This window comes from Heptranchias perlo, unplaced genomic scaffold, assembly GCF_035084215.1.
Source record: "Heptranchias perlo isolate sHepPer1 unplaced genomic scaffold, sHepPer1.hap1 HAP1_SCAFFOLD_147, whole genome shotgun sequence".
Lineage (NCBI taxonomy): Eukaryota > Metazoa > Chordata > Chondrichthyes > Hexanchiformes > Hexanchidae > Heptranchias > Heptranchias perlo.
Window position 1 is genome coordinate 159,481 of NW_027138722.1, and position 23,466 is coordinate 182,946.

The 23,466-nt window shown below is 45.5% G+C and overlaps 1 protein-coding gene across 1 annotated transcript; it reads left to right on the forward strand.

Moving 5' to 3' along the window:
• The first annotated feature begins 1,457 nt into the window (after nucleotides 1–1,457).
• On the forward strand, nucleotides 1,458–23,242 carry LOC137309071 (NLR family CARD domain-containing protein 3-like). Its single transcript, XM_067977394.1, has 10 exons — nucleotides 1,458–1,758; nucleotides 5,312–5,478; nucleotides 7,951–8,048; nucleotides 9,891–10,057; nucleotides 10,373–10,544; nucleotides 10,650–10,715; nucleotides 14,171–15,944; nucleotides 17,508–17,594; nucleotides 20,449–20,616; nucleotides 20,789–23,242. The coding sequence occupies exons 2-10, from the start codon at nucleotides 5,462–5,464 to the stop codon at nucleotides 20,874–20,876; spliced, it is 2,637 nt and encodes an 878-aa protein (XP_067833495.1). The 5' UTR covers nucleotides 1,458–1,758; nucleotides 5,312–5,461; the 3' UTR covers nucleotides 20,877–23,242.
• The last annotated feature ends 224 nt before the right edge of the window (nucleotides 23,243–23,466 follow it).

Genomic DNA, 23,466 nt, shown 5'->3' on the forward strand with positions numbered 1-23,466 from the left:
AGGGAGAATGAGTGAGAGCCCCTTACTTTAATCAGTGATGGGAGGGGGAGAGGGAGAATGAGAGAGAGCCCCTTACTTTAATCAGTAATGTGGGGGGGGGGGAGGGAGAATGAGAGATGGCCCCTTACTTTAATCAGTGATGGGCGGGGGGATGGGCGAGAGGGAGAATGAGAGAGAGTCCCTTACTGTAATCAGTGATGGGCGGGGGAGAGGGAGAATGAGAGAGAGCCCCTTACTGTAATCAGTGATGGGCGGGGGAGGGGGGAGAATGAGAGAGAGCTCCTTACTGTAATCAGTGATGGGCGGGGGAGGGGGGAGAATGAGAGAGAGCCCCTTACTTTAATCGGTGATGGGCGGGGGAGGGAGAATGAGGGAGAGCCCCTTACTTTAATCAGTGATGGGCGGGGGAGGGGGAGAGGGAGAATGAGAGAGAGCCCCTTACTTTAATCAGTGATGGGCGGGGGCGGGGGCGGGGGAGAGGGAGAATGAGAGAGAGCCCCTTACTTTAATCAGCGATGGGTTGGGGGAGGGTGAATGAGAGGGAGCCCGTTACTTTAATCAATGATGGGATGGGGGAGGGCGAATGAGAGAGAGCCCTTTACTTTAATCAGCGATGGGCGGGGGAGGGGGAGAGGGAGAATGAGAGAGAGCCCCTTACTATAATCAGTTATGGGAGGGGGAGGGGGAGAGGGAGAGGGAGAATGAGAGAGAGCCCCTTACTTTCATCAGCGATGGGCGGGGGAGGGTGGGAGGGAGAATGAGAGAGAGCCCCTGACTTTAATCAGCGATGGGCGGGGGAGGGGGAGAGGGAGAATTAGAGAGAGCCCCTTACTATAATGAGTTCTGGGCGGGGGAGAGGGAGAATGAGAGAGAGCCCCTTCCTTTAATCAGTGATGGGCGGGGGGAGGGAGAATGAGAGAGAGCCCATACTTTAATCAGTGATGGGCGAGGGAGGGGGAGAGGGAGAATGAGTGAGAGCCCCTTACTTTAATCAGTGATGGGCGGGGGGATGGGGGAGAGGGAGAATGAGAGAGAGCGCCCCTTACTTTAATCAGCGATGGGCGGAGGAGGGGGAGAGGGAGAATGAGAGAGAGCCCCTTACTTTAATCAGTGATGGGCGGGGGGATGGGGGAGAGGGAGAATGAGAGAGAGCGCCCCTTACTTTAATCAGCGATGGGCGGAGGAGGGGGAAAGGGAGTATGAGAGAGAGCCCCTTCCTTTAATCAATGATGGGCGGGGGAGGGGGAGAGGGAGAATGAGAGAGAGCCCCTTACTTTAATCAGTGATGGGTGGGAGAGGGAGAATGAGAGATGGCCCCTTACTTTAATCAGTGATGGGTGGGGGGAGGGGGGAGGGAGAATGAGAGATGGCCCCTTCCTTTAATCAGTGATGGGCGGGGGAGGGGGAGAGGGAGAATGAGAGAGAGCCCCTTTCTTTAATCAGTGATGGGTGGGAGAGGGAGAATGAGAGATGGCCCCTTACTTTACTCAGTGATGTGTGGGGGAGGGGGTGAGGTGGAATGAGAGAGCCCCTTACTTTAATCAGTGATGGGTGGGAGAGGGAGAATGACAGAGAGCCCCTTACTTTGAACAGTCCAACTTGTTTCCTGTTTTAATATAAAATGCTGACTGTTCAGATTTCCCACATTCCTGAGCTGCTTGCATTGACTTAAATGACTTTAACTTCCAGCGAATATCCTGCAATTTTCTGCGTCTGGCCCGAGGGACTTCAAAGCTCGGTTTGTTCGTCTTAGAGCAGGTAAAGGGGAGATTTAATAGTGGAGTTTTGATCGGGTAGATCGGGAGAAACTCTTTCCACTGGCAGGAGGGTCGGTTACCAGAGGACGCAGATTGATGAGAATTGGGAAAAAAGCCAGGTTGAAGATGAGTGGAATTTTCTTTACGCAGCGAGTTGTTCTGATCTGGAACCGAATGCCTGATAGGGCTGCGGAAGCAGATTCGTGTTTAAAATCTACCCCAATGACTCTGTCTATAACTGATGCTCCGACTGTCCAGTCGCTCGCGGTGAACAAATTTGTTTAGTAACTTTCAAAATGGAATTGGTTAATCACTTGTAAAGGAGAAAGGTTGCAGGACTATTGGGAAAGTGCAGGGGAGTGGGATTAAATGGATACCACTTTCAAAGAGCCAGCACGGACAGCAGGGGCCAAATGGCCTCCTTCTGTGCTGTCTGCTTCAAATCAATGGGGGGATTGTAAATCGAAGCATTTACGTCATTTGAGCTCTAAATACGAAACTTAACTCGCATCAAACCCACGTGAAACAGCTGGTAGGAAGAGTAAAGGGAACGCGAGGTTTCGGGTTCTGTCCCATATGATCTTTATATGTCAGTAACATTTAGCGGAAGAGGTGACAGCGAGGTTGATGTGCGCTGACACTTCCTGGAGGGCTCCACTCAGATTGTGTCAAGGGGAGAGCAAGGCGGGGAGATCAGCCGAATCCCCGAGTACCAGAGTCCTGACTGGGGACAGGGAGAGCAAGGCGGAGAGATCAGCCGAATCCCCGAGTACCAGAGTCCTGACTGGGGACAGTGAGAGCAAGGCGGAGAGATTAGCCGAATCTACAAGTACCAGAATCTTCACTGGGGACAGGGAGAGCAAGGCGGGGAGTTTAGCCTGATCCCCGAGTACCAAGTCCTGACTGGCGACAGGGCCCGTGCGGACCAGATCACATGTCGCTTCAGTCTTTTCAATGGACGAATTGGGTGAGTGACTGAGAATGATGAGAGTGGGGGATTATATCGAAGGAAACACATGTCTGCATTTAGTGCAGATCTCTCCTCTTTCTCTCGTCACACACACGGTTCTGGGTGGAAACCAGGTGGTGATCAGAATTAAAGATAAAACCTAATGCAGAGAATCAATCAACACCAAATACGGGTGACCCCATTATTCTCAGGTGGATGATAGGGTCGAATTGAAACCCAGAGCGACTTTAATCAAAACACAGTGGAATTGAATAAACCTTTTGGTAAACATTAAACTGAAGGGGGAACTGAGTCGGTCTCAAAATGTCTGCCTCTGAGTGACAGAAAGTAACAGCAACATGCTGAAACTTGCAGGGACAGAGGCGAACGGTTTCCGTTTGTGTGAACTCACTTCCTCAACCTTTTAATCTATAAGAACAAGACGCTTTTGCACTTTGCATGTGGTCTGCCCTTGCTGTGTCTGATTGAACGTTTGATATGGACATGTGTCTTCTGGCAATTTAACTTGTTAAATACCAGTCCGTGTACGATTTTAGAAGTGGTTGATGGTTAAAGGTTAGATTTCATCATCCTGCCGCTTCTCCCCCAACAGAAAATACACACAGATACTCAGTCACTCGCTAATATACAGAGGCATCCTCTGTCTCCCTCTCACACACACAAACTCACTCAGATATACAGAGCCATTTTCTCTCTCTCTCTCTCTCTGCCTCTCACATACACAAACACTCAGTCAGTCCCACATTGATACACAGTGTGTCTCCCTCCGTCACGTATACACACACCTGCTCAGAGTCACTCAGATATACAGACACATCCTCTCTCTCTCTCTCTCTCTCTCTGTCTCTCTCTCACACACACACACACCCACTCAGTTGTTCACTGATGCACAATGTATCTGGCTCCATCACATAAACACACATTCAGAGTCTCACAGTTAGACAGAGGCATCCATTGTCTCTCTCTCATACTCATACAATCCTCAGTTGCTCACTGATAAAATCTGTTTCACTCTCCCTCTCTCTCATGTCCACACAAACATTAAGATTCACTCACTGAAACAGACACGAGTTCACTTCCCCTATCTCTCTCTATCAAACACACAAAGAATCACTGACTGATATACCCACGCCTCCTCTATATCTCAAATGGTACATTGCCATCTTTTGGGGTCGGTACCCGAGAGAGCCTGCCCCGCCCATTGTGTAAGGAACGGTAAACTGCCATCCTGTGGTGACACGGTGCCCTCCCCGCCCCATTGTGCCATACACGGTACACTGCCATCCTGTGGTGACAAAGTGCCCTCCCCGCCCCCTTGTTCGAGACAAGGTACAATGCCATCCTGTGGTGACAAAGTGCCCTCCCCGCCCCGTTGTATCAGACACGGTACAATGTCATCATTGGGGACACCGTGCCCTCCCTAAAGTGTGAGTCCTTCGATCATATCCATTGTGTTTGGACAGTGGCCCCAATAAATCTTTCAATTCCAATTACGCATTCAACTATTGATATTTTTGGGGATAGTGATTTGATTTATCCTAAAACTAAGAATGGGCCATATTTGTTCACACATTCTACTTCAAATCATTTCGTTACTGATCGTGATTTTATCTAATCAGAGATATTTTATTACAGGCATGAGAATGAGTTGTAATCTATCGTCCAGTTCTGTACATCAATGACCATTTATAGCAAAATAGAAACAAGTTAATTGCTGAGAGCTTCTATTTTCTCTTGTTCTCTTAAATATGGTCAAAGTTCCCACCACATTCCCACACTGAGGTGTTGTTATTACAGTTAATACCTATTTGACAGTTAAATATTGTTATTAAAATGTCTCACTTGTAGTTACAAACGTTCCTTCCCCACCCCCACGTGCCAGAACTTTGGAGTTTGCAGCTAACTGGAGACACATCCAGCCTCTGAGTCGGGAACTGTCAATTCAAGACGGTTAGAAACCCGGTCCACAGTTGTTACTAGGACTTATACTCATCGCAGTGTCCAAACAGTAACACTCACAGCAGGGGAAATCTCTTCTTTCTGTGATAAATCAGTCCCATGTTATGTTATGTTTTGTAAATATTCAGTGAAGTGAACTCACTGTAATAGTCACACTTCCCAGTCACGGTGTTGGGGCAGTACAGCTGCCTTCTGTGGGTAGAACCATATCCCTGAGGATATTGTCCCATCAACTCTCCCTGTTTGTCGATGATGCTACTAAAATACACTTGGAAACTGGGGGTCTCGCCCCTGGATGGAGTTCAGCCAGAAAATATAAAGGAATGGTCACTGATTCACAAATAGCAAATGTGATCCTAAAACCAGGGGCGGGACATGGAGAAGGAATTGCCTCTAACTAGGGCTGGAGAATGAAACGATCACATATTGTGGTCGGGGTGGTAAAGAGACATGGAATGTGGGAACAGAGCTCCTCAAACAGTCTGTTTATTCAATCAAATATTTGTTGTTCAATTGTTTAAGTTTCAATTACTTTTATTTTAATTCAACATTAGAGGGAAAGTGCAGATTACATTCTCCTTCACACAGTCAATGTTTGTCTCATTTTCTGCCCTGCCATTATTAGATCTCCCGGTGAATGACGGAGTGATTGAGAAAAGCCCACAGCTGGAAGTAAACAGGGATTGTAGACTGAGGAACAACAGCAGGTGAATCAGCACAGGATTGTGAGAGCAGCAACTAGAGAGAACTCTTCCGATTCAACGAGCTTCCATAGATGGACTGGGGAGAAAGGTAAGAGAAAGTCTCACTTACTCAGATAAACACTGGTCCTGTTGACGGTCCACAAAGGTGACAAGTTAAGGGGCGAAATGGTGAGAATGAGACTGGGAGAGTCTGATCACCGAGTACAATTATCCAGCATGAGGCCGTGCAATGAAATGTGAAGTGAGATCAGTTTCTATCTCAAAACACACAGTCACTGATGAATCTTGTGTGTGTTTTGGAGTGAAGGGGTTTGATCGAAGAAGTGGCTCCAGTCCGAGGCAGAGCCCAGCAGAAAAACAGTGTCTCCCCGCCCCCAGCATCAAATCGGAATGAACCCACCTTGATAGCCCTCATAATATCGATATTACGCTGTGTGTTCAGGTAGTACCAGACAGTGTTACCGAATTCAAATATATTTCAGATCCAACTATCAAAATCAATCATCTTACTGGGTTTTACTTAATGTTATTTCCCATCAGTAAATCTATTTCTGAATTTCAAAATTACAGTTGAATTAAATGATTACCATTTCGATATAATTTGGTGATAAAATTATATGTAGATCTTAAATTTTAATAAAGATTTGTAAAATTTCTTCCATTTGATTATTTTGTGTGCGGTGTCACAATAAAGACCATCCTAAAACTCACTTCTTTGACCAAAATTTTGGCCATTTTCTGTCTGATTCGGCATCTGTGAAGCGCCTTGGGATGTTTTTTCGATGTTAAAGGCTCTGTGGTGATGCAAGTTGTTGCTGTTGTGTGTTTATTATACTAGTGTCAGTGTGAGTGAAACAGCAGGAATTGAATTTTACAAAGTCTCAAACTTGGTTATAAATTAATGCCGGAGAATAACTTCAAATATAGTTTGGAGAAATTACTGATCCGAGATTTAATCATTTTTACATTTCCACAGTGGGGAAAGGAAATGGCACTGGGACTGATAGTTTGATTGGGAGCACATTCGTGAGACACACATACAACTGCCAGTCACAAACGTGATTATATAAAAACAATCAAATCCACCACTTGAACATTGAGACTGTAAAACCCAGAACGACATTCTCTAAATAAATATTGTGCATCACCTGAATGTTTAAAGTTACACGATTCATAACATTATACATTAGTGTTAATATTAGAACAGTGGTAAATCTCCTCACCTCCTACAGTGCTCATTAGTGTTAATATTAGAACAGTGGTAAATCTCCTCACCTCCTACAGTGCTCATTATTGTTAATATTAGAACAGTGGTAAATCTCCCCACCTCCTACAGTGCTCATTAGTGTTAATATTAGAACAGTGGTAAATCTCCCCACCTCCTACAGTGCTCATTAGTGTTAATATTAGAACAGTGGTAAATCTCCCCACCTCCTACAGTGCTTATTAGTGTTAATGTTAGAACAGTGGTAAATCTCCTCACCTCCTACAGTGCTTATTAGTGTTAATGTTAGAACAGTGGTAAATCTCCTCACCTCCTACAGTGCTCATTAGTGTTAATATTAGAACAGTGGTAAATCTCCTCACCTCCTACAGTGCTCATTAGTGTTAATATTAGAACAGTGGTAAATCTCCCCACCTCCTACAGTGCTTATTAGTGTTAATGTTAGAACAGTGGTAAATCTCCTGACTTCCTACAGTTTTCATTAGTGTTAATATTAGAACAGTGGTAAATCTCCTCACCTCACACAGTGCTCATTAGTGTTAATATTAGAACAGTGGTAAATCTCCTCACCTCCTACAGTTCTCATTAGTGTTAATATTAGAACAGTGGTAAATCTCCTCACCTCCTACAGTGCTCATTAGTGTTAATATTAGAACAGTGGTAAATCTCCTCACCTCCTACAGTGATTGTCAGGTGCTGACACCATGGGGATGTGGTAAATATATTCCAGTAGAAACACCAACCAGGACACATCTCCATGAACACACGGACACTTTCACTGCCCAAAGGCACCAGAGGAATCCCACCCAGCTATATATTGTGTATGAGGATAGATATCATATTCATAAAGTAATTGAATTTAATGACGAAACTCAACAAATCAAAAATATTCAACACAATTTGTGAATACAAATAACACAATTGCCTCAGACTGTGTTAAACCGAGTGAAGGGTAATTTAATCCATCAATGATCACCCCGCTCCAGATTTCCCTCCAGAATATTCACTGCCTCAGGAATAAGGCTGGTTCTGGCCTGTACTGTGTGAGTAAATCTTACCAAGGGACGCTCCCAGTTCAGAGTCTCTGCCGATGGGTTCCCGTCTGGAACTGGGTTGTGGAGATCAGCGGGACTCACTGGACTTCACTGGGCAGCTGTCCATGTCACACCTGATGTGGAGCGTTGATCATAACACTCGGGAAATGCTCGATCCCAGAGCGAACAGCTGTTGTGCTGATGGGGGAGGAGAGACTTGGAATCATGTTTAACAAGGCAATGCTCTCCTGCTTATTTTAATATTTCCGTCTAACCCTCCTATTTATATTATATTTATTAGAGGGGATCAGAATCTGGGAACGTCTGTCACCACCATGGCTGAAGGTTCAAACAGGGGAGAAGATCCAACATCTTCAACAAGAATGAGAATGTACACAGGTACGTTCAGAAAATTCTTCACAATACAATTTCCGTCCTGACAAAGGGTCCAGATCAGGAACAAGAACCTGCAGTTCACACAGGAAGATGTAACAGTACAGATACCGTGTAGATAGAGGGAAGTGAGTGACCATCTAGAGGCATAGTGCAGTCACAGGTGTAGGGATCTCCTGAGTACTGGAACTGTCCAATTGATACCTGATGGTGGGGACTGTAAGGTGGACAGAGACAGTGACTCAGAGGATGGTCTTCCTGAGTAACAGTGTGAGGCCAGGGAGCAGGGGGACACCCCGAGTGGGGCGGGGGTGAGAGGCAGGTGGGACACAGGAATAGGTGAGTGATAGTGATGGGATATTCCATAGTCAGGGAATAGACAGGCTCTTCTGCAGCCCTGAGCAGGTCCCGATCTGAACCGATCAAGAACAATGGTTTTACAGACTGGGTGAATGGAGCAGGAGGGAAGGGTTCACGGTCTTGGCGAATAGAGTGATTTTAGGGAGAAGGGAAGGGACGGACACAATATGAACCGACCACCATTGGTTTTACAGACTGGGTGAATGGAGCAGGAGGGAAGGGTTCACGGTCTCGGGGCACGAGGGTGAGTTCAGGGAGAAGGGAAGGGACGGTCACGGTCTTAATCGAACAACAGTGGTTTTACAGACTGGGTGAATGGAGCAGCGGGAGGGTTTCAGCTGATAATCTGGAGGGTGGGAAATATCCGGGTCTGAGATGAGAGAACGGAATTCATAAAACTGTTGGAGCAGGAACAGAAGATTTATGAAATAATGAAAAGTTATTGGCAGGTAAAAAGGAAGGTGGTTTTGAAGTATTGAGAGATAAAGTCACTTGGTATTAAAAAAACGCAATAAACGGAAACGGGTCAACATTCCAAAAAATCGGAGTTATGGTTGAGTTTTATCTCTAAATATACAAATCACTCCAAACACATTTGGAAAATCAGAATCATCAGAGATGTGATCTAGTATCTGTAAGACAGGGCCTGAGTTTTCACAGGACTCAGAGCAAAACGTTCTTGGTTATCACATTTTGAGGAGAAAGAAAAATACCTCTGGTCGCCAGTATTAATAAAGCTTCTATGACAGAGCTAGAACAATAACAACTTACATTTATATAGCGCCTTTAATATAGTAAATCTACCCAAGGGGCCTCACAGGAGCGATTATCAAACAAAATTTGACACAGAGTCAAATAAGGAGATATTCGAACTGGTGACGGAAAGCTTGGTCAAAGAGGTAGGTTTCAAGGATATTCCAAACGGAGAACAGAGAGGTAAAGAGAAGGATTTGGATCTGAGAAACATCGCCGAGGTGGATAAATCACTGGCCCCAGAGATAACACACCCGAGGCTGTTAAAGGAAGTCAAAGAGGCGATAGGAGGGATTCTGACCCCAATTTCTCAATCCTCGCTTGTTATCAAAAATATCCAGGTGGACTGAAGGAGCCCAAGTAATGTCTCTGCTAAAATAGGGAGAGAGGGTCAACGGGTAACTGGAGACCAATTAGTCTCCGTCAGTAGTGGGCAAACTCCTAGAATCTGTAATTCCAGATCGAATTCGTGAACGTTTCGAGATGCAGGGGATGATCAGGGGAGGCTGGAAATGATTCGCTGCAGACAAGCTGTATTTGACAAATCTGATGCAGCTTTGTTGAGAGGTGACTATATAGGTCGATGGAATGTATCACATGCGGTGTCTCTGGGTTTTCAGAAGGTGTTTGATAATGTGGCTCACAGGAGGCTTTAGCCGTTTGTTATAAGAGGAAATGTAACCGCCCGGATAGAAAGTCGATAATGTGTTTAGTTTTCTACATTTTTGCTCACAGATCCGAACACTGCAATCACTGAGTTCCTGACAAAGTGCGACGACTATCACCTGTTCCAGTTGACGAAATTCTACCGGGACAGACTGGAACAGGCGATTGAAGAAGTGGTGGACGGAGTCAGCTCGTTGTTAACATACGAGTGGAATTTCAGTGGACAGGAACATCGGGTAAGTGGGCTGGAAACAGAATGAGTTTGGATTATTTAAACATCAGGGAACTAACAGGATATGAGATCTTAGAATCAAACAATGTTACAGAACAGAAACAGGCCAAATAGGAAATAAATGGATCAAACTGAAAATACAGTAAATCTGAAACAATGATACGATGAGAGGAAAATACCCAGTGGATCGGTCAGTGCTTGCACAAAGGATAGAGGAACGCTTCGGGTATAACTTTTCTGTGGACTGAAAAAAAAAGGAAACAGTTTCAGTGGGACTGGGAAAAGGAGAGACCAATATATTAATTATTGTTCTTTACAGAAAGTCGTTGATCTCGTGGAGAAGGGAAACAGGGCGGACAGTTCCAAACTTCTCCTAAATCTGGTGATGGAGAAAGGCTCTCGGGCCCGAAGGGTGATGTGGGAATCCTTTGTGAAAATGCACCATGCGGTACCAAAGTTGGACAAAATACTGAAAGAGATGCAGGAACTTGGTACGGTAAAATCACACACTGAATTCAATTTCAGATTGAAAAACTGCAGAATTTACTTTAATATTACACAGATCAGATTTCATGAAAGCTCATTGATTTAAACAGGTCCTGATCCATTTGATTATATGAACATCGGACGAGGTTTAACTGAAATACCCAGTCACCTGAAAGGTAAGTGATGAAATGGAGATTTCAAACTATTTATTTCACTTCTGAGAATCAGAATGTTTGACTGTAGACTTTTGTTTAGAGATTGTCAGAATCTGGGAATCAGAAATTCAAAGGGTGGAGGGAACAGAAATGAAACCTCGTTAGGAATATGCGGAGGTTGCATTATTTCACTTAATCCAGCTGATGATCGCCAGAACTTGTTAAATCCCCACACACCTGGCAGGATCCTGATACACTGTGAATACCCATACACACCTGGCATGATCCTGATACACTGTGAATCCCCATACACACCTGGTGGGATCCTGATACACCGTGAATCCCCATTCACAACTCCTATGAGGCACATAGAAGCTCTGGGCTCAGAATTAATGAGCAGTGCCCTAAGCCAGACTTTAAGGTTGACCGACTACTCTAGAAATCTGGCCCACCATCAACGGTAGGGAAAGAGGTGGAGAAATGCAAAATATTAAAATATTTTCATTACACAGCACAGAATGAGACGTCGGTGTTCGATCTGATCTGAGAGGATGTTCAGATGTTAACACAATAGATCATTAATCCGTGGAGTAATGTGAGGGAAAGACAATATTCAGGGTAATTCGGAAGTTCTGGGATGGCTTCCTAATGGCAGTGAAAGAGTGAACTTATTCTACTCAAAGAATAGTCCTTTATCTCAGGGTCTTTTTAGACCCAATGGAATGACTAATGGCAGTGAAAGAGAGAACTTATTCTACTCAAAGAATAGTCCTTTAACTCAGGGTCTTTTTAGACCCAATGGAATGACTGATGGAAACAGATTTGTAATTTCCCAATCCTGCATTGTAGGAAATTCAGACCAAAATGAAACAACAGAGTATAATTATTGGGAGAACAGTTGATATGAACTGTGAATGTTTTCTGCTCTAACATTACACTGAGTGATGTGGGCAGTAGTTCTAATTCTAATTCTATGAAAGGACTGTTATAAAAACACATTAAATATAGGTGCAAAGCTGCTGAAAAATTGTTCACAATTTCTGAAATACAATATAACGGGAGAATGATTAGAGACAGGAAAAGGCCATTTGGCCCAAATAAGCCTGCCTCTTTTTGAGAGATGGCCCCACCTACTCCTCCTCTCAGTGTATCCACAGAAACACGTTCAATTGTCTTTTAACCCCACTTACACTGCCCCTTCAGTGTGTTTCCCTGGTAACTGTGTCCCCCGCTCTCTGACCCTTCAGTGAGAAAATTTACCCTGATTTCTCTTCTTATTTCTGACTTTAAATTTTCTCCGTCTCTAATTATTTTCGTGAGTGTGATCCTTTTTCCTGCATTAAAGTTGTGAATTACGTTGAAATGATTCAATACCGAAGTCTCTTACACAAACAAGATACATCAAACCCTCTCACCATTCCCTCAACCTAAACTCCTAATACCTTAAATTGTCTTTCTTAATCCCCCCTGTACCTTCAGAATGTCAGTAATATTTACCTGTGATCAGGTGACTAAAGAAGTATAGGTCTGATAAAATAACATTGAAACTTCTGTTCATTCACAGTTTGTCCCTCTCCCAGTGCTCACAATATCCCAGATAACCTGCCAGAGGTCTGATACAATAACAGTGGAACTTCTGTCCATTCACAGTCTGTCCCTCTCCCAGTGCCCAAAATATCCCAGATAACCTGCCCGAGGTCTGATACAATAACAGTGAAACTTCTGTCCATTCACAGTCTGTCTCTCTCCCAGTGCCCACAATACCCAGATAACCTGCCGGAGGTCTGATACAATAACAGTGAAACTTCGGTCCATTCACAATCTGTCCATCTCCCAGTGCCCACAATACCCCAGATAACCTGCCCACGGTCTGATACATTAGAATCATAAAATTTTTACAGCACAGAAGAAGTCCGTTCAGCCCATCGAGCCACTGCCGGCTCTTTGCAAGAGCTACCCAGTTCGCCACATTCCCCTGCTATTTCCCCGTAGCCCTGCAAAACTTTTCCTTCAAGTATTTATCGAATTCCTTTTCGAAAGCCACGATTGAATCTGCTTCCACAAACCCTTTCAGAGAGAGCAGTCCAGACCATAACTACTCGCTACTTAAAAAAAGTTTATTCTCCTGTCGCCATTGGTTATTTTGCCAATCACTTTCAATCTGTGTCCTGTGGTTCTCGACCGTCCGATCAATGGGAACAGTTTCTCCTTATTTACTTGACCTAAACCCTTCATGGATTTGAAAACTTCTATCAAATCTCCTCTCAATCTTCTCTGCTCCAAGTGGAACAACCCCGGCTTCTCCAGTCTATCCACGTAACTGAAGTTCCTCATCCCTGGAGCGATTCGAATAAATCTTTTCTGCATCATCTCTAAGGCCTTCACATCCTTCGTAAAGTGCGGTGCCCAGAATTGGACGCAGTACTCCAGTTGTGGCCAAACTAGGGAATTATAAAGCTTCATCATCACTTCCTTGTTTTTGTCGTCTATGCATCTATTTTTCAAGCCAAGTATCCCGTATGCTTTTTAAACTGCTTTCTCAACTTGTCCTGTCACCTTCAAAAATTTGTGAACATACACCCCCAGGTCTCTCTGTTCCTACACCCCCTTTAGAATGATACCATTTAGTTTATATTGCCTCTCCTCATTCTTCCTGCCAAAATGTTTCACTTCGCACTTCTCTGCGTTAAATTGTATCTGCATATGTCCGCCCATTCCACCAGCCTGTCTATGTCCTATTGAAGTCTATCACTATCCTCCTCAATGTTTACTGCACTTTCACGTTTTGCGTCACCCAGATCCAAGTCATTAATATATAGCAAAACAAGCAGTGGTCCGAGTACCGACTCTTGGGGAACACCAATGTAAACCTTCCTCCAGTCCAAAAAACAACCGTTCACCACGACTCTCTGTTTCCTGTCACTGAGCCAATTTCGTATCCATGCTGCCACTGCCCCTTTTATTCCATGGCTTTCAAATTTGCTAATAAGCCTATTTTGCGACACTTTATAAAACGCCTTTTGAAAGTCCATATCAACATCAATCGTATTGCACTCCTCAACGCAATCTGTCACCTCATTTAAAAACTCAATCAAGATAGTTAAACACGATTTACCTTTAACAAATCGGTGCTGGCTTTGCTTAACTAATCCACACTTAATAAATTGAATACTAATTTTGTCCCGGATTATCGTTTCTAAAAGCTTCCCCACAACTGAGGTTAAACAATAGATTTCTGCCCATTTCAGTCTATTCAGTACACACAGTATCCCAGATAACCTGCCCTAGACCTGATACAATAACAGTGGGACTTCTGTCCATTCACAGTCTGTCTCTCTCCCAGTGCCCACAATAATCAAGATAACTTGCCCAAGGACTGACGAAATGACACTGACGAGTAAAGTGATAATGAGAAGTTGTTACTTTTTTCAAAATAACTAACATTGAGAACCACTTTCTGTCTGTTCTCATTGAAGATGTTCAACAGAAACACAAGGAAACACTCCGGGTCCAAACTGAAACACTGAGAGTGAACACGATCCTAATAAAGGAGAAGGTTAAGATTTTCCAGCTGGTCACTCTTTACACTGAGCTAACGGTTATTTCTACTGTTCGAGATCGGACACTTGTAGAACATGAACTGCTGGCAAGAGGCCGAGACCATGAAGAGTGGAGAGGGAAACATCTCCGGAGAGAACTGGAAAAAATCCGAACAGATCAATTGTTCCAGAGCAGTTTTTCCCAGAGAGGCAGTTCGTTCCAGAAAATGAAGAGTTTCTTCCAGCGATCCAGTTCTGGGAGTTCAGCAGCAGTGAGTGGAGTCGCGGGGATTGGAAAAACAACAATGGTACAAAAGATTGTTTATGACTGGGCCACTGGGAAAATATACCCACACTTTCAATTTGTTTTCAGTTTTAAATTCCGGGATTTGAACGCTATTAACTGTAGAATAAACCTGAGGAATCTGATACTGGATATGTATCCTTACTTTGGGAATATTCTGGGAGATCTCTGGAAGAACCCAGTAGGATTACTGTTTATATTCGATGGTTTAGATGAATTCAAGGACAGTATCGATTTTGCTGACAATCGGAGAAATACAGAACCTCAGTGCAGGTGCACAGATCCTGAAGACTGGTGTGAAGTGTCTGACATTGTGTACAGTTTAATACAGCACAAGCTGCTCCCAGGATGTTCAGTGCTGGTGACCAGCCGCCCCACTGCATTACATTTATTGGAAAAGGCTGAGATCAGTGTCTGGGCTGAAATCCTGGGATTTGTTGGTGAAGAACGGAAGGAATATTTCAACAAGTTTTTTGAAGATCAGGCGGTGGCAGCAGCTGTTTTCAAACATGTGGAGGAGAACGAGATCCTGTACACCATGTGTTACAACCCTTCCTACTGCTGGATCCTCGGTCTGTCACTGGGTCCCTTCTTCACACAAAGAGACAGGAAACAGCAGCGAGTTCCCAGGACCATCACCCAACTATATTCCTACTATATTTACAACATTCTGAAAAACCATGGCCGAGAGATTGAATCCCCCCGTGATGTGTTACTGAAGGCCGGTGAGATGGCCTTCACTGGAGTCTCCGAGAAGAAGATTGTGTTTAGAAATGGAGATTTGATCAAGTACAATCTGCAACCTTCCCAGTTCCTGTCTGGGTTCATGATGGAACTTTTGGAGAGAGATGATTCTGCCCAGAGTGTGGTTTACACATTCCCGCACCTTACCATCCAAGAGTTTGTAGCTGCACTCGCACAATTCCTGACTCCAGATCCAGGGGACATCCGGAAACTCCTCAATGAAGCCAACAGCAAGGAAGATGGGCGATTTGAGATATTTCTCCGTTTTGTTGTTGGTCTCTCCTCCTCACAGTCAGCTCGGCCCCTGGAGGACTTTCTGGATCCATTTCTTCATCGAACAATCTGCGGAGTGATTGACTGGGTGAAGGAGAAGGTTGAAGGACAGATTGGAAAGACAGAGAGTGAAACTGGTAAAAGGGACCTCCTGAACACATTCCATTACCTGTTTGAGTCTCAGAATAAAACACTGGCTCGGGTCACAGTGGGATCTGTGGAAACACTAACATTTAGTGAATTGCGACTGACCCCGATTGACTGTGCGGTGTTGTCTCATGTCATTGGACTCTGTGATACAATAAATCATCTCGATCTGGAACACTGCTCCATTCAGTGTGAAGGACTCCAGCGGCTGGGACCCGCACTGCACAAATGCCAGGTGTTGAGGTAACTGTTTATTTCTCTCTAACTGTTCGACCAATTGTAGAACAGTCACGGATTGTATTGTTGCTACGTAATGAATGGAAACAAACAGTTCAGTTGAACCAGAGAGAAGCAGATTCAACACAAATATGACAGATAATAAAAGGATCGGTTAGTAATTCCCTAAGAACTGGAGAATCTGAAATGGATCCTTGTGAACAAGTCGGGATTTTACCATCTTGATCGGATCGGTAAATACAGGTCACTGAAAGAGTCTGATAATTTAATTGCAATAAATGATATTTATTGCTGTTTTTCTCACTGCCTGAGATACGTCCATTGAAGAGGCTCCTTCTCACTGTTACTTACACGTCGACGGACACCAACTGAGCAGTCCGTGTGTCGGAACATCCCACCCTCTTACCGATGTGTGGAGGCAAATTACAGTCACCGGACTGTCAACGTTTGTAGGAGAGGGAAGCAGAAACACCAAACATTCAGTAACAAAGAGTAAAACACAGCTTTCAGGCAGTCAACCGCCAGTGGGCGAGCTGAGCTTTCCCCGCAGGACGTCGGTCCGTTATCTTAACTCATCAATGACACAGCCCTTCACACTCTCCAATATATCCACCATCTCTTCACCCAGCTGGCAGCATCCGTGCGTCTGAGACAGAAGGTCGTGGATTCAGGCCCCTCGATCATTACTCCAGGCCGATAATACAGTGGGATCTAAAATCTGCCGTTAAAGTGGATGAAAGCTAACGGGTTGTTGAGTATTAGCCCACGACTACAACACACACCGGCCAGCGGTGGAGCCTCACACACAATGGGAGGCTCCGGGGTTAACCAGGCGGTAGTGAACCCAGGAAATTTCCCATAATCTGCCCCCTATGTGTGAGGCCGCAGTCGGGGAGGGAACTTCAGGAAAATGCCCCAAAAACTGTCGGGCCCGTTGCACCTAAATTAAATGTCGAGCCAGTTTAATGGGGAATAAAGAGAGAGACTCCCGTCCCCTATAAATTAGGACTTCAGGGGCATTTAAAACTTATAACAGGACGTAATAAACTGTCCCTGTTACATAAAGTCCTGTGGGACGGATTTCATAGCAGCCGTTAGCGCCGTTTCACAATATAACTCACCCCGAGATATTATACAGATTAATATAATGCACAGAGTATGAAGTACAGGTAATCTCCACTTATCATTTAATTCGAGGAAAACGCTCCATTCACAAGAAATGCGGGATTTAAGGAGCAGCAGAAATGAGAAAAAAATCGCCAAACATGATGGGCAGGTCACTGACCTCCAGGAGGGTAATTCTGATCATCAGGGAATGAGACCGGACGAGGGACATTTAAAGGCTTCACACAGAGAGCACTTTATTTAATAAATACATTTACTGACAGTTCCTGAATATTTGGGGAGTTGGACAGAATGAGATTCATTGTCAGTGACAGGGAAATCTGGTTATTAATTTCCAAAGATTTTTCAGTGTTTCCTGCAATAACCGAGAGGGAAAAATTATATCAGATCCAGGGTTTGATTCAGTTTGTTTCTCTCTCTCTCTCTCTCTCTGTTTGTGTTGAGACTGGGGAACAATGAACTGGGAGATTCAGGAGTAAAACTATTGTCTGCGGCTGTGAGGAACCCGGGCTGTAAAATTCAGGAACTGGGGTAAGTATCAGACTGTGTGAGATTGTGTTTATAATACCTGGATGTCTAACACTGTACATTAATGTCAGTATAAGTAATAACAATTCGAATAAATACTGTGAATTTACTCTGATTCCTGTTGAAAGGGCAGGATTGGGAACTAAATATTTCTGGATATGGTGTTCAGGAAAAATAGGGAGGGAAAGAAAGAGGGGGTGGGGATGGCAGTATTGATTAAGGAGGATATTGCAGTGCTGGAGAGAGAGGATCTCCTGGAGAGGTCAAGGACAGAATCTATTTGGTCACAGTTAAGGAACAAAAGAGGTGCCATTACACTACTGGGTGTATTCTATAGGCCACCAACTAATGGGAAGGATATAGAGGAGCAACTTTGCAGGGAAATTACTGAGAGGTGCAATAGCCAGAGAGTGGTGATAACGGAGGATTTCAACTATCCGAATATAGACTGGGATAACAATAATATAACGGCCAAAGAAAGGGAGGAATTTTTGACATGGGTTCAGGATAACTTTGTCGGCCAGTACACCCCCACCACCGAATAAGGAGGCATTGCTGGACTTGGTTCCAGGGAATGAGACGGGCAAAGTGGAGCAAGTTTCAGTGGGGGAGCATTTAGGGAGCAGCGACCATAGTATCATAGCTATCGAAAATAACTTTCTCGACTCTAAAGTAAAAGTGCTCAATTGGAAGAGGGCCAATTTCAATGGGATGAGAACAGATCTGGCCCGGGTAAATTGGAATCAAAGATTGGTAGGCAGAACTATAATTGAACAGTGGGCGGCTTTTAAAGAGGAGATGGTTATGGTACAGACAAGATACATTCTAACGAGGGAGAAAGGTAGGGCAACGAAAGCCAGAGCTCCCTGGATGGCAAAGGAGATAGAGAATAGGATGAAGTGGAAAACAGCAATGTATGACAGGTGTCAGGTTGATACCACAAGCGCCAACCAGAGAGAATATCGAAAGTTCAGAGGGGAAGTGAGAAAGGAAATAAGAGGAGCAAAAAGAGAGTAGGAGAATAGACTAGCGGACAAGATAAAAGGGAATCCAAAAGTCTACAACACACATGTTAATAGTAAACGGGTAGCAAGAGATGGGGGGTGCGATTATGGACCATAAAGGAGATCTACTCATGGAAGCAGTGGTCATGGTTGAGGTATTAAATGAGTATTTTGCATCTGTCTTTACCAAGGAAGAAGATGCTGCCAAAGTTCCCATGAAGGAAGATAAAGTTAAGATATTGGATGGGCTGAAAATTGAGAAAGAAGAGGTTCTAGAAAGGCTAGCTGCACTTAACATAGATAAGTCACCTGGTCCGGATAGGATGCCCCCAGGGATGCTGAGGGAAGTAAGGCAGGAAATTTGGGAGGTACTGGCCATAATCTTCCGGACATCCTTAGATACAGGGGTGGTGCCAGAGGACTGGAGATTTGCAAATGTTACACCCTTGTTCAAAAAATGTTGTAAACATAAACCCAGCAACTATAGGCTGTCAGTTTAACATCGGTGGTGGGGAAACTTTTGGAACCGATAATACGGGACAGAATTGACAGTCACTTGGATGAGCGTGGATTGACTAGGGAAAGCTAGCAAGGATTTGTTAAAGGCAAATCGTGTTTAACCAACTTGATAGAGTTTTTTGATGAGGTAACAGAGAGGGTAGATAAGGGCAATACAGTTGATATGGTGTTTATGGATTTTCAAGAAGCGTTTGATAAAGTGCTACATGGTAGGCTTGCTATCAAGATTGCGGCTCCTGGAATAAAGGGGGCAATAGCAACATGGATAAAGAATTGGCTAAATGACAGGAAGCAGAGAGTAGTGGAGAATGATTGTTTTTCGGACTGGATAGAGGTGTACAGTAGTGTTACCCAGGGGTAGGTGCTGGGACCACTGCTTTTCTTGATATATGTTAATCACTTGGTCTTGGGTGTACAGGGCACAATTTCAAAATTTGCAGTTGGAACAAAATTTGGAAGGGCAGTGAACTGTGAGGAGCATGGTGATAGACTTCAAGAGGATATAGACACGCTGGTGGCATGGGCGGACACATGGTGGATGAAGTTTAAAGCGGAAAAATGCGAAGCGATATATTTCACTCGGAAAAATGAGGAGAGGCAATATAAACTAGAGGGCACAATTCTGAAAGGAATAGATGGATCTGGGGATATATGCACGCAAATCGTTGAAGGTGGCAGGGCAGGTTGAGAAAGCATTTAAAAAAACATACGGGGACCTGGGATTTATAAATAGAGGCATATAGTACAAAAGCACTGGTTCGGCCACAACTGGAGTATTGTGTCCAGTTCTGGGCACCGCACTTTCGGAAGGTGGTGAAGGCCTTAAAGAGGGTGCAGAAAAGATTTACCAGAATGGTACCAGGGATGAGGAATTTAAATTACGTGAATAGACTGGAGAAGCTGGAGTTGTTTTCCTTGGAACAGAGAAGGTTGAGAGTAGATTTGATAGAGTTATTCAAAATATGAAGGGTCGAGAGAGAAACTTTTCCCATTGGCAGAATGGTCAAGAACCAGAGGGCATAGATTTAAGGTGATTGGCAAAAGAACCAAAGGTGACATGAGGAAAAACTTTTTTACACAGCGAGTGGGGTTAGGATCTGGAATGCACTGCCCGAGAGGGTGGTGGAGGCAGATTCAATCATGGACTTCAAAAGGGAACTGGATAAGCACATGAAACGAAAAACTGCAAGGCTACAGAGATAGGGCAGGGGAATGGGACTGTTTGGATTGCTCGTGCATCGAACCAGCGCGGACTAGATGGGCCAAATGGCCTCCTTCCGTGATGTAACCCTGTCTATGATGCTAGGATTTCTCTCTCTCTCTCTGATCCACAGGATGGAGTACAACGATCTCACAGATTCTTGTACAGATGAACTCATCTCCGCTCTCAGTACAATCCGGTCACTGACGGTTCTGGACCTGAGATTAAACTCCTTCACAGAGCGATCTGTCCCCGCTCTCTGTTCCCTCATACTGACCCGCAGGAATCTGGAGCGGATCCGGTGAGTATTAGTGTTAATGTTTAATATAATAAACAAAATATCAATGGGATTCAGTTCCTTTTATGGGTAATATCTGTCTGTAATTATTATTGAAATATTAACCCCAGTCTCCCTGTTATTCACACTGTTGTTCAATCTGTTTATTTCCTGTTTAATCTTTAATCTGTTTCAGACTGAGGGGGAATCGGTTCAGTCCAAATGGAAAGAGACATCTGGAGTCACTGCGGGAATCCAGACCCGGACTGAGTGTGGGAGTGTGAACATTTCAAATTCCAACCATGACTGGTCTCATTATATGAACATTTTTTGCCGATTCTCTGTCCCTCCCCTTTAACCGGCCGCGCTCCAGGTTCAAATCCGAACGGCCCTTTAACGGTTTCCAGCTCGAGCTGAGCGAGCGTCGTCTCCCATTGTGACGTCAGAGGCCCAGCGACAGGGTCACGAGACTCAGTCACCCGGTCCCCCAGCGCTGATTCTGCCGGATATCCGGGGCTGGATGGTCCCCAATGGGGCACTGGGTCAATGTACAGACAGGAAGGGCCCAGGGTGGGGCTCAGTCTGGGCTGCAGTGAGACACTGGGTCAATGTACAGACAGGAAGGGCCCAGGGTGGGGCTCAGTCTGGGCTGCAGTGGGACACTGGGTCAATGTACACACAGGAAGGGCCAAGGGTGGGTCTCAGTCTGGGCTGCAGTGGGGCACTGGGTCAATGTACAGACAGGAAGGGCCCAGGGTGGGGCTCAGTCTGGGCTGCAGTGGGACACTGGGTCAATGTACAGACAGGAAGGGCCCAGGGTGGGGCTCAGTCTGGGCTGCAGTGGGACACTGGGTCAATGTACACACAGGAAGGGCCAAGGGTGGGTCTCAGTCTGGGCTGCAGTGGGGCACTGGGTCTATGTACAGACAGGAAGGGCCCAGGGTGGGGCTCAGCCTGGGCTGCAGTGGGACACTGGGTCAATGTACAGACAGGAAGGGCCCAGGGTGGGGCTCAGTCTGGGCTGCAGTGGGACACTGGGTCAATGTACACACAGGAAGGGCCAAGGGTGGGTCTCAGTCTGGGCTGCAGTGGGGCACTGGGTCAATGTAAAACAGGAAGGGCCCAGGGTCGGGCTCAGTCTGGGCTGCAGAGGGACACTGGGTCAATGTCCAGACAGGAAGCGCCCACGGTCGGGCTCAGTCTGAGCTGCAGTGGGGCACTGGGTCAATGTAAAACAGGAAGGGCCCAGGGTGGGGCTCAGTCTGGACTGCAGTGGGACACTGAGTCAATGAACAGACAGGAAGGGCCCAGGGTGGGGATCAGTCTGGTCTGCAGTGGGACACTGGGTCAATGAACAGACAGGAAGGGCCCAGGGTGGGGCTCAGTCTGGGCTGCAGTCATACACTGGGTCACTGTACAGACAGGAAGGGCCCAGGGTGGGGCTCAGTCTGGACTGCAGTGGGACACTGGGTCAATGTCCAGACAGGAAGGGCCCAGGGTCGGGCTCAGTCTGGGCTGCAGTGAGACACTGGGTCACTGTACAGACAGGAAGGGCCCAAGGTGGGGCTCAGTCTGGGCTGCAGTGGGACACTGGGTCAATGTACAGACAGGGAGGGCCCAGGGTCGGGTCAGTCTGGGCTGCAGAGGGAAACTGGGTCAATGTACAGACAGGAAGGGCCCAGGGTGGGGCTCAATCTGGGCTGCAGTGGGACACTGGTTCAATGCACAGACAGGAAGTGCCCAGGGTGGGTCTCAGTCTGGGCTGCAGTGGGACACTGGGTCAATGTACAGACAGGAAGGGCCCAGGGTGGGGCTCAGTCTGGGCTTCAGTGGGACACTGGGTCAATGTACAGACAGGAAGGGCCCAGGGTGGGGCTCAGTCTGGGCTGCAGTGGGACACTGGGTCAATGTACAGACAGGAAGGGCCCAGGGTGGTGCTCAGTCTGTGCTGCAGTGGGACACTGGGTCAATGTGCAGACAGGAAGGGCCCAGGGTGGGACTCAGTCTGGGCTGCAGTGTGACACTGGGTCAATGTACAGACAGGAAGGGCCCAGGGTGGGACTCAGTCTGAGCTGCAGTGGGACACTGTGTCAATGTACAGACAGGAAGGGCCCAGGGTGGGGCTCAGTCTGGGCTGCCGTGGGACGCTGGGTCAATGTACAGACAGGAAGGATCCAGCATGGGGCTCCACGGTTACATCCACTGAAACGAAGGGGGCCCTGGCTTAACATCTCATCTGGGGAAGCAGCAGTAAATGGAATATAAAATCAGGCGGAGTGAAAAACGAGCTGCCAATTCGCTGTCGCCCGTTTTGCTCGAACGCCCGAGGTGAATTTATTCTCTCATCTATTCCCTGGACTGGCGATCTAATGAGGTTAAATTGTCAGATATCTGAATAGTGAATCCTAAATTAATCTCACCAGTCTGCAGTCGTGCCAGACACTGATCTAAATTATAATGTAATAATCAGTGATCCAGCTCATGCTGAATTACGGTGATACTCTCAGCTGATTTTACAATCGGTTATTCATTGTGTTAAGCATCAGCCTATTAATTATATTGTTAGGATTGATACATGACCCTGTCTACCACTGTTTATATGTACTTATTATTGGTGTACTCAATGTTTAAACAACGGTAATTATGATTTCCAAGTCAATAAAACATTATTGTGCATGATTTGCTGTCTGACTTCTTTGAAGGTTTTTTAGAAAGCGTTAATCCTTTCACTCAGTGGATTGTGGGGATCCTAATTAATGATCGGTGAGGTGAACTCATTCAATCTGAACTGGGAGATGTTAGACAGTTCAGCGAGCAATATTCGGCATCATTCACTTCCAGACAAGGGCTGGAAGGTTAAACCCAGACGGTTCC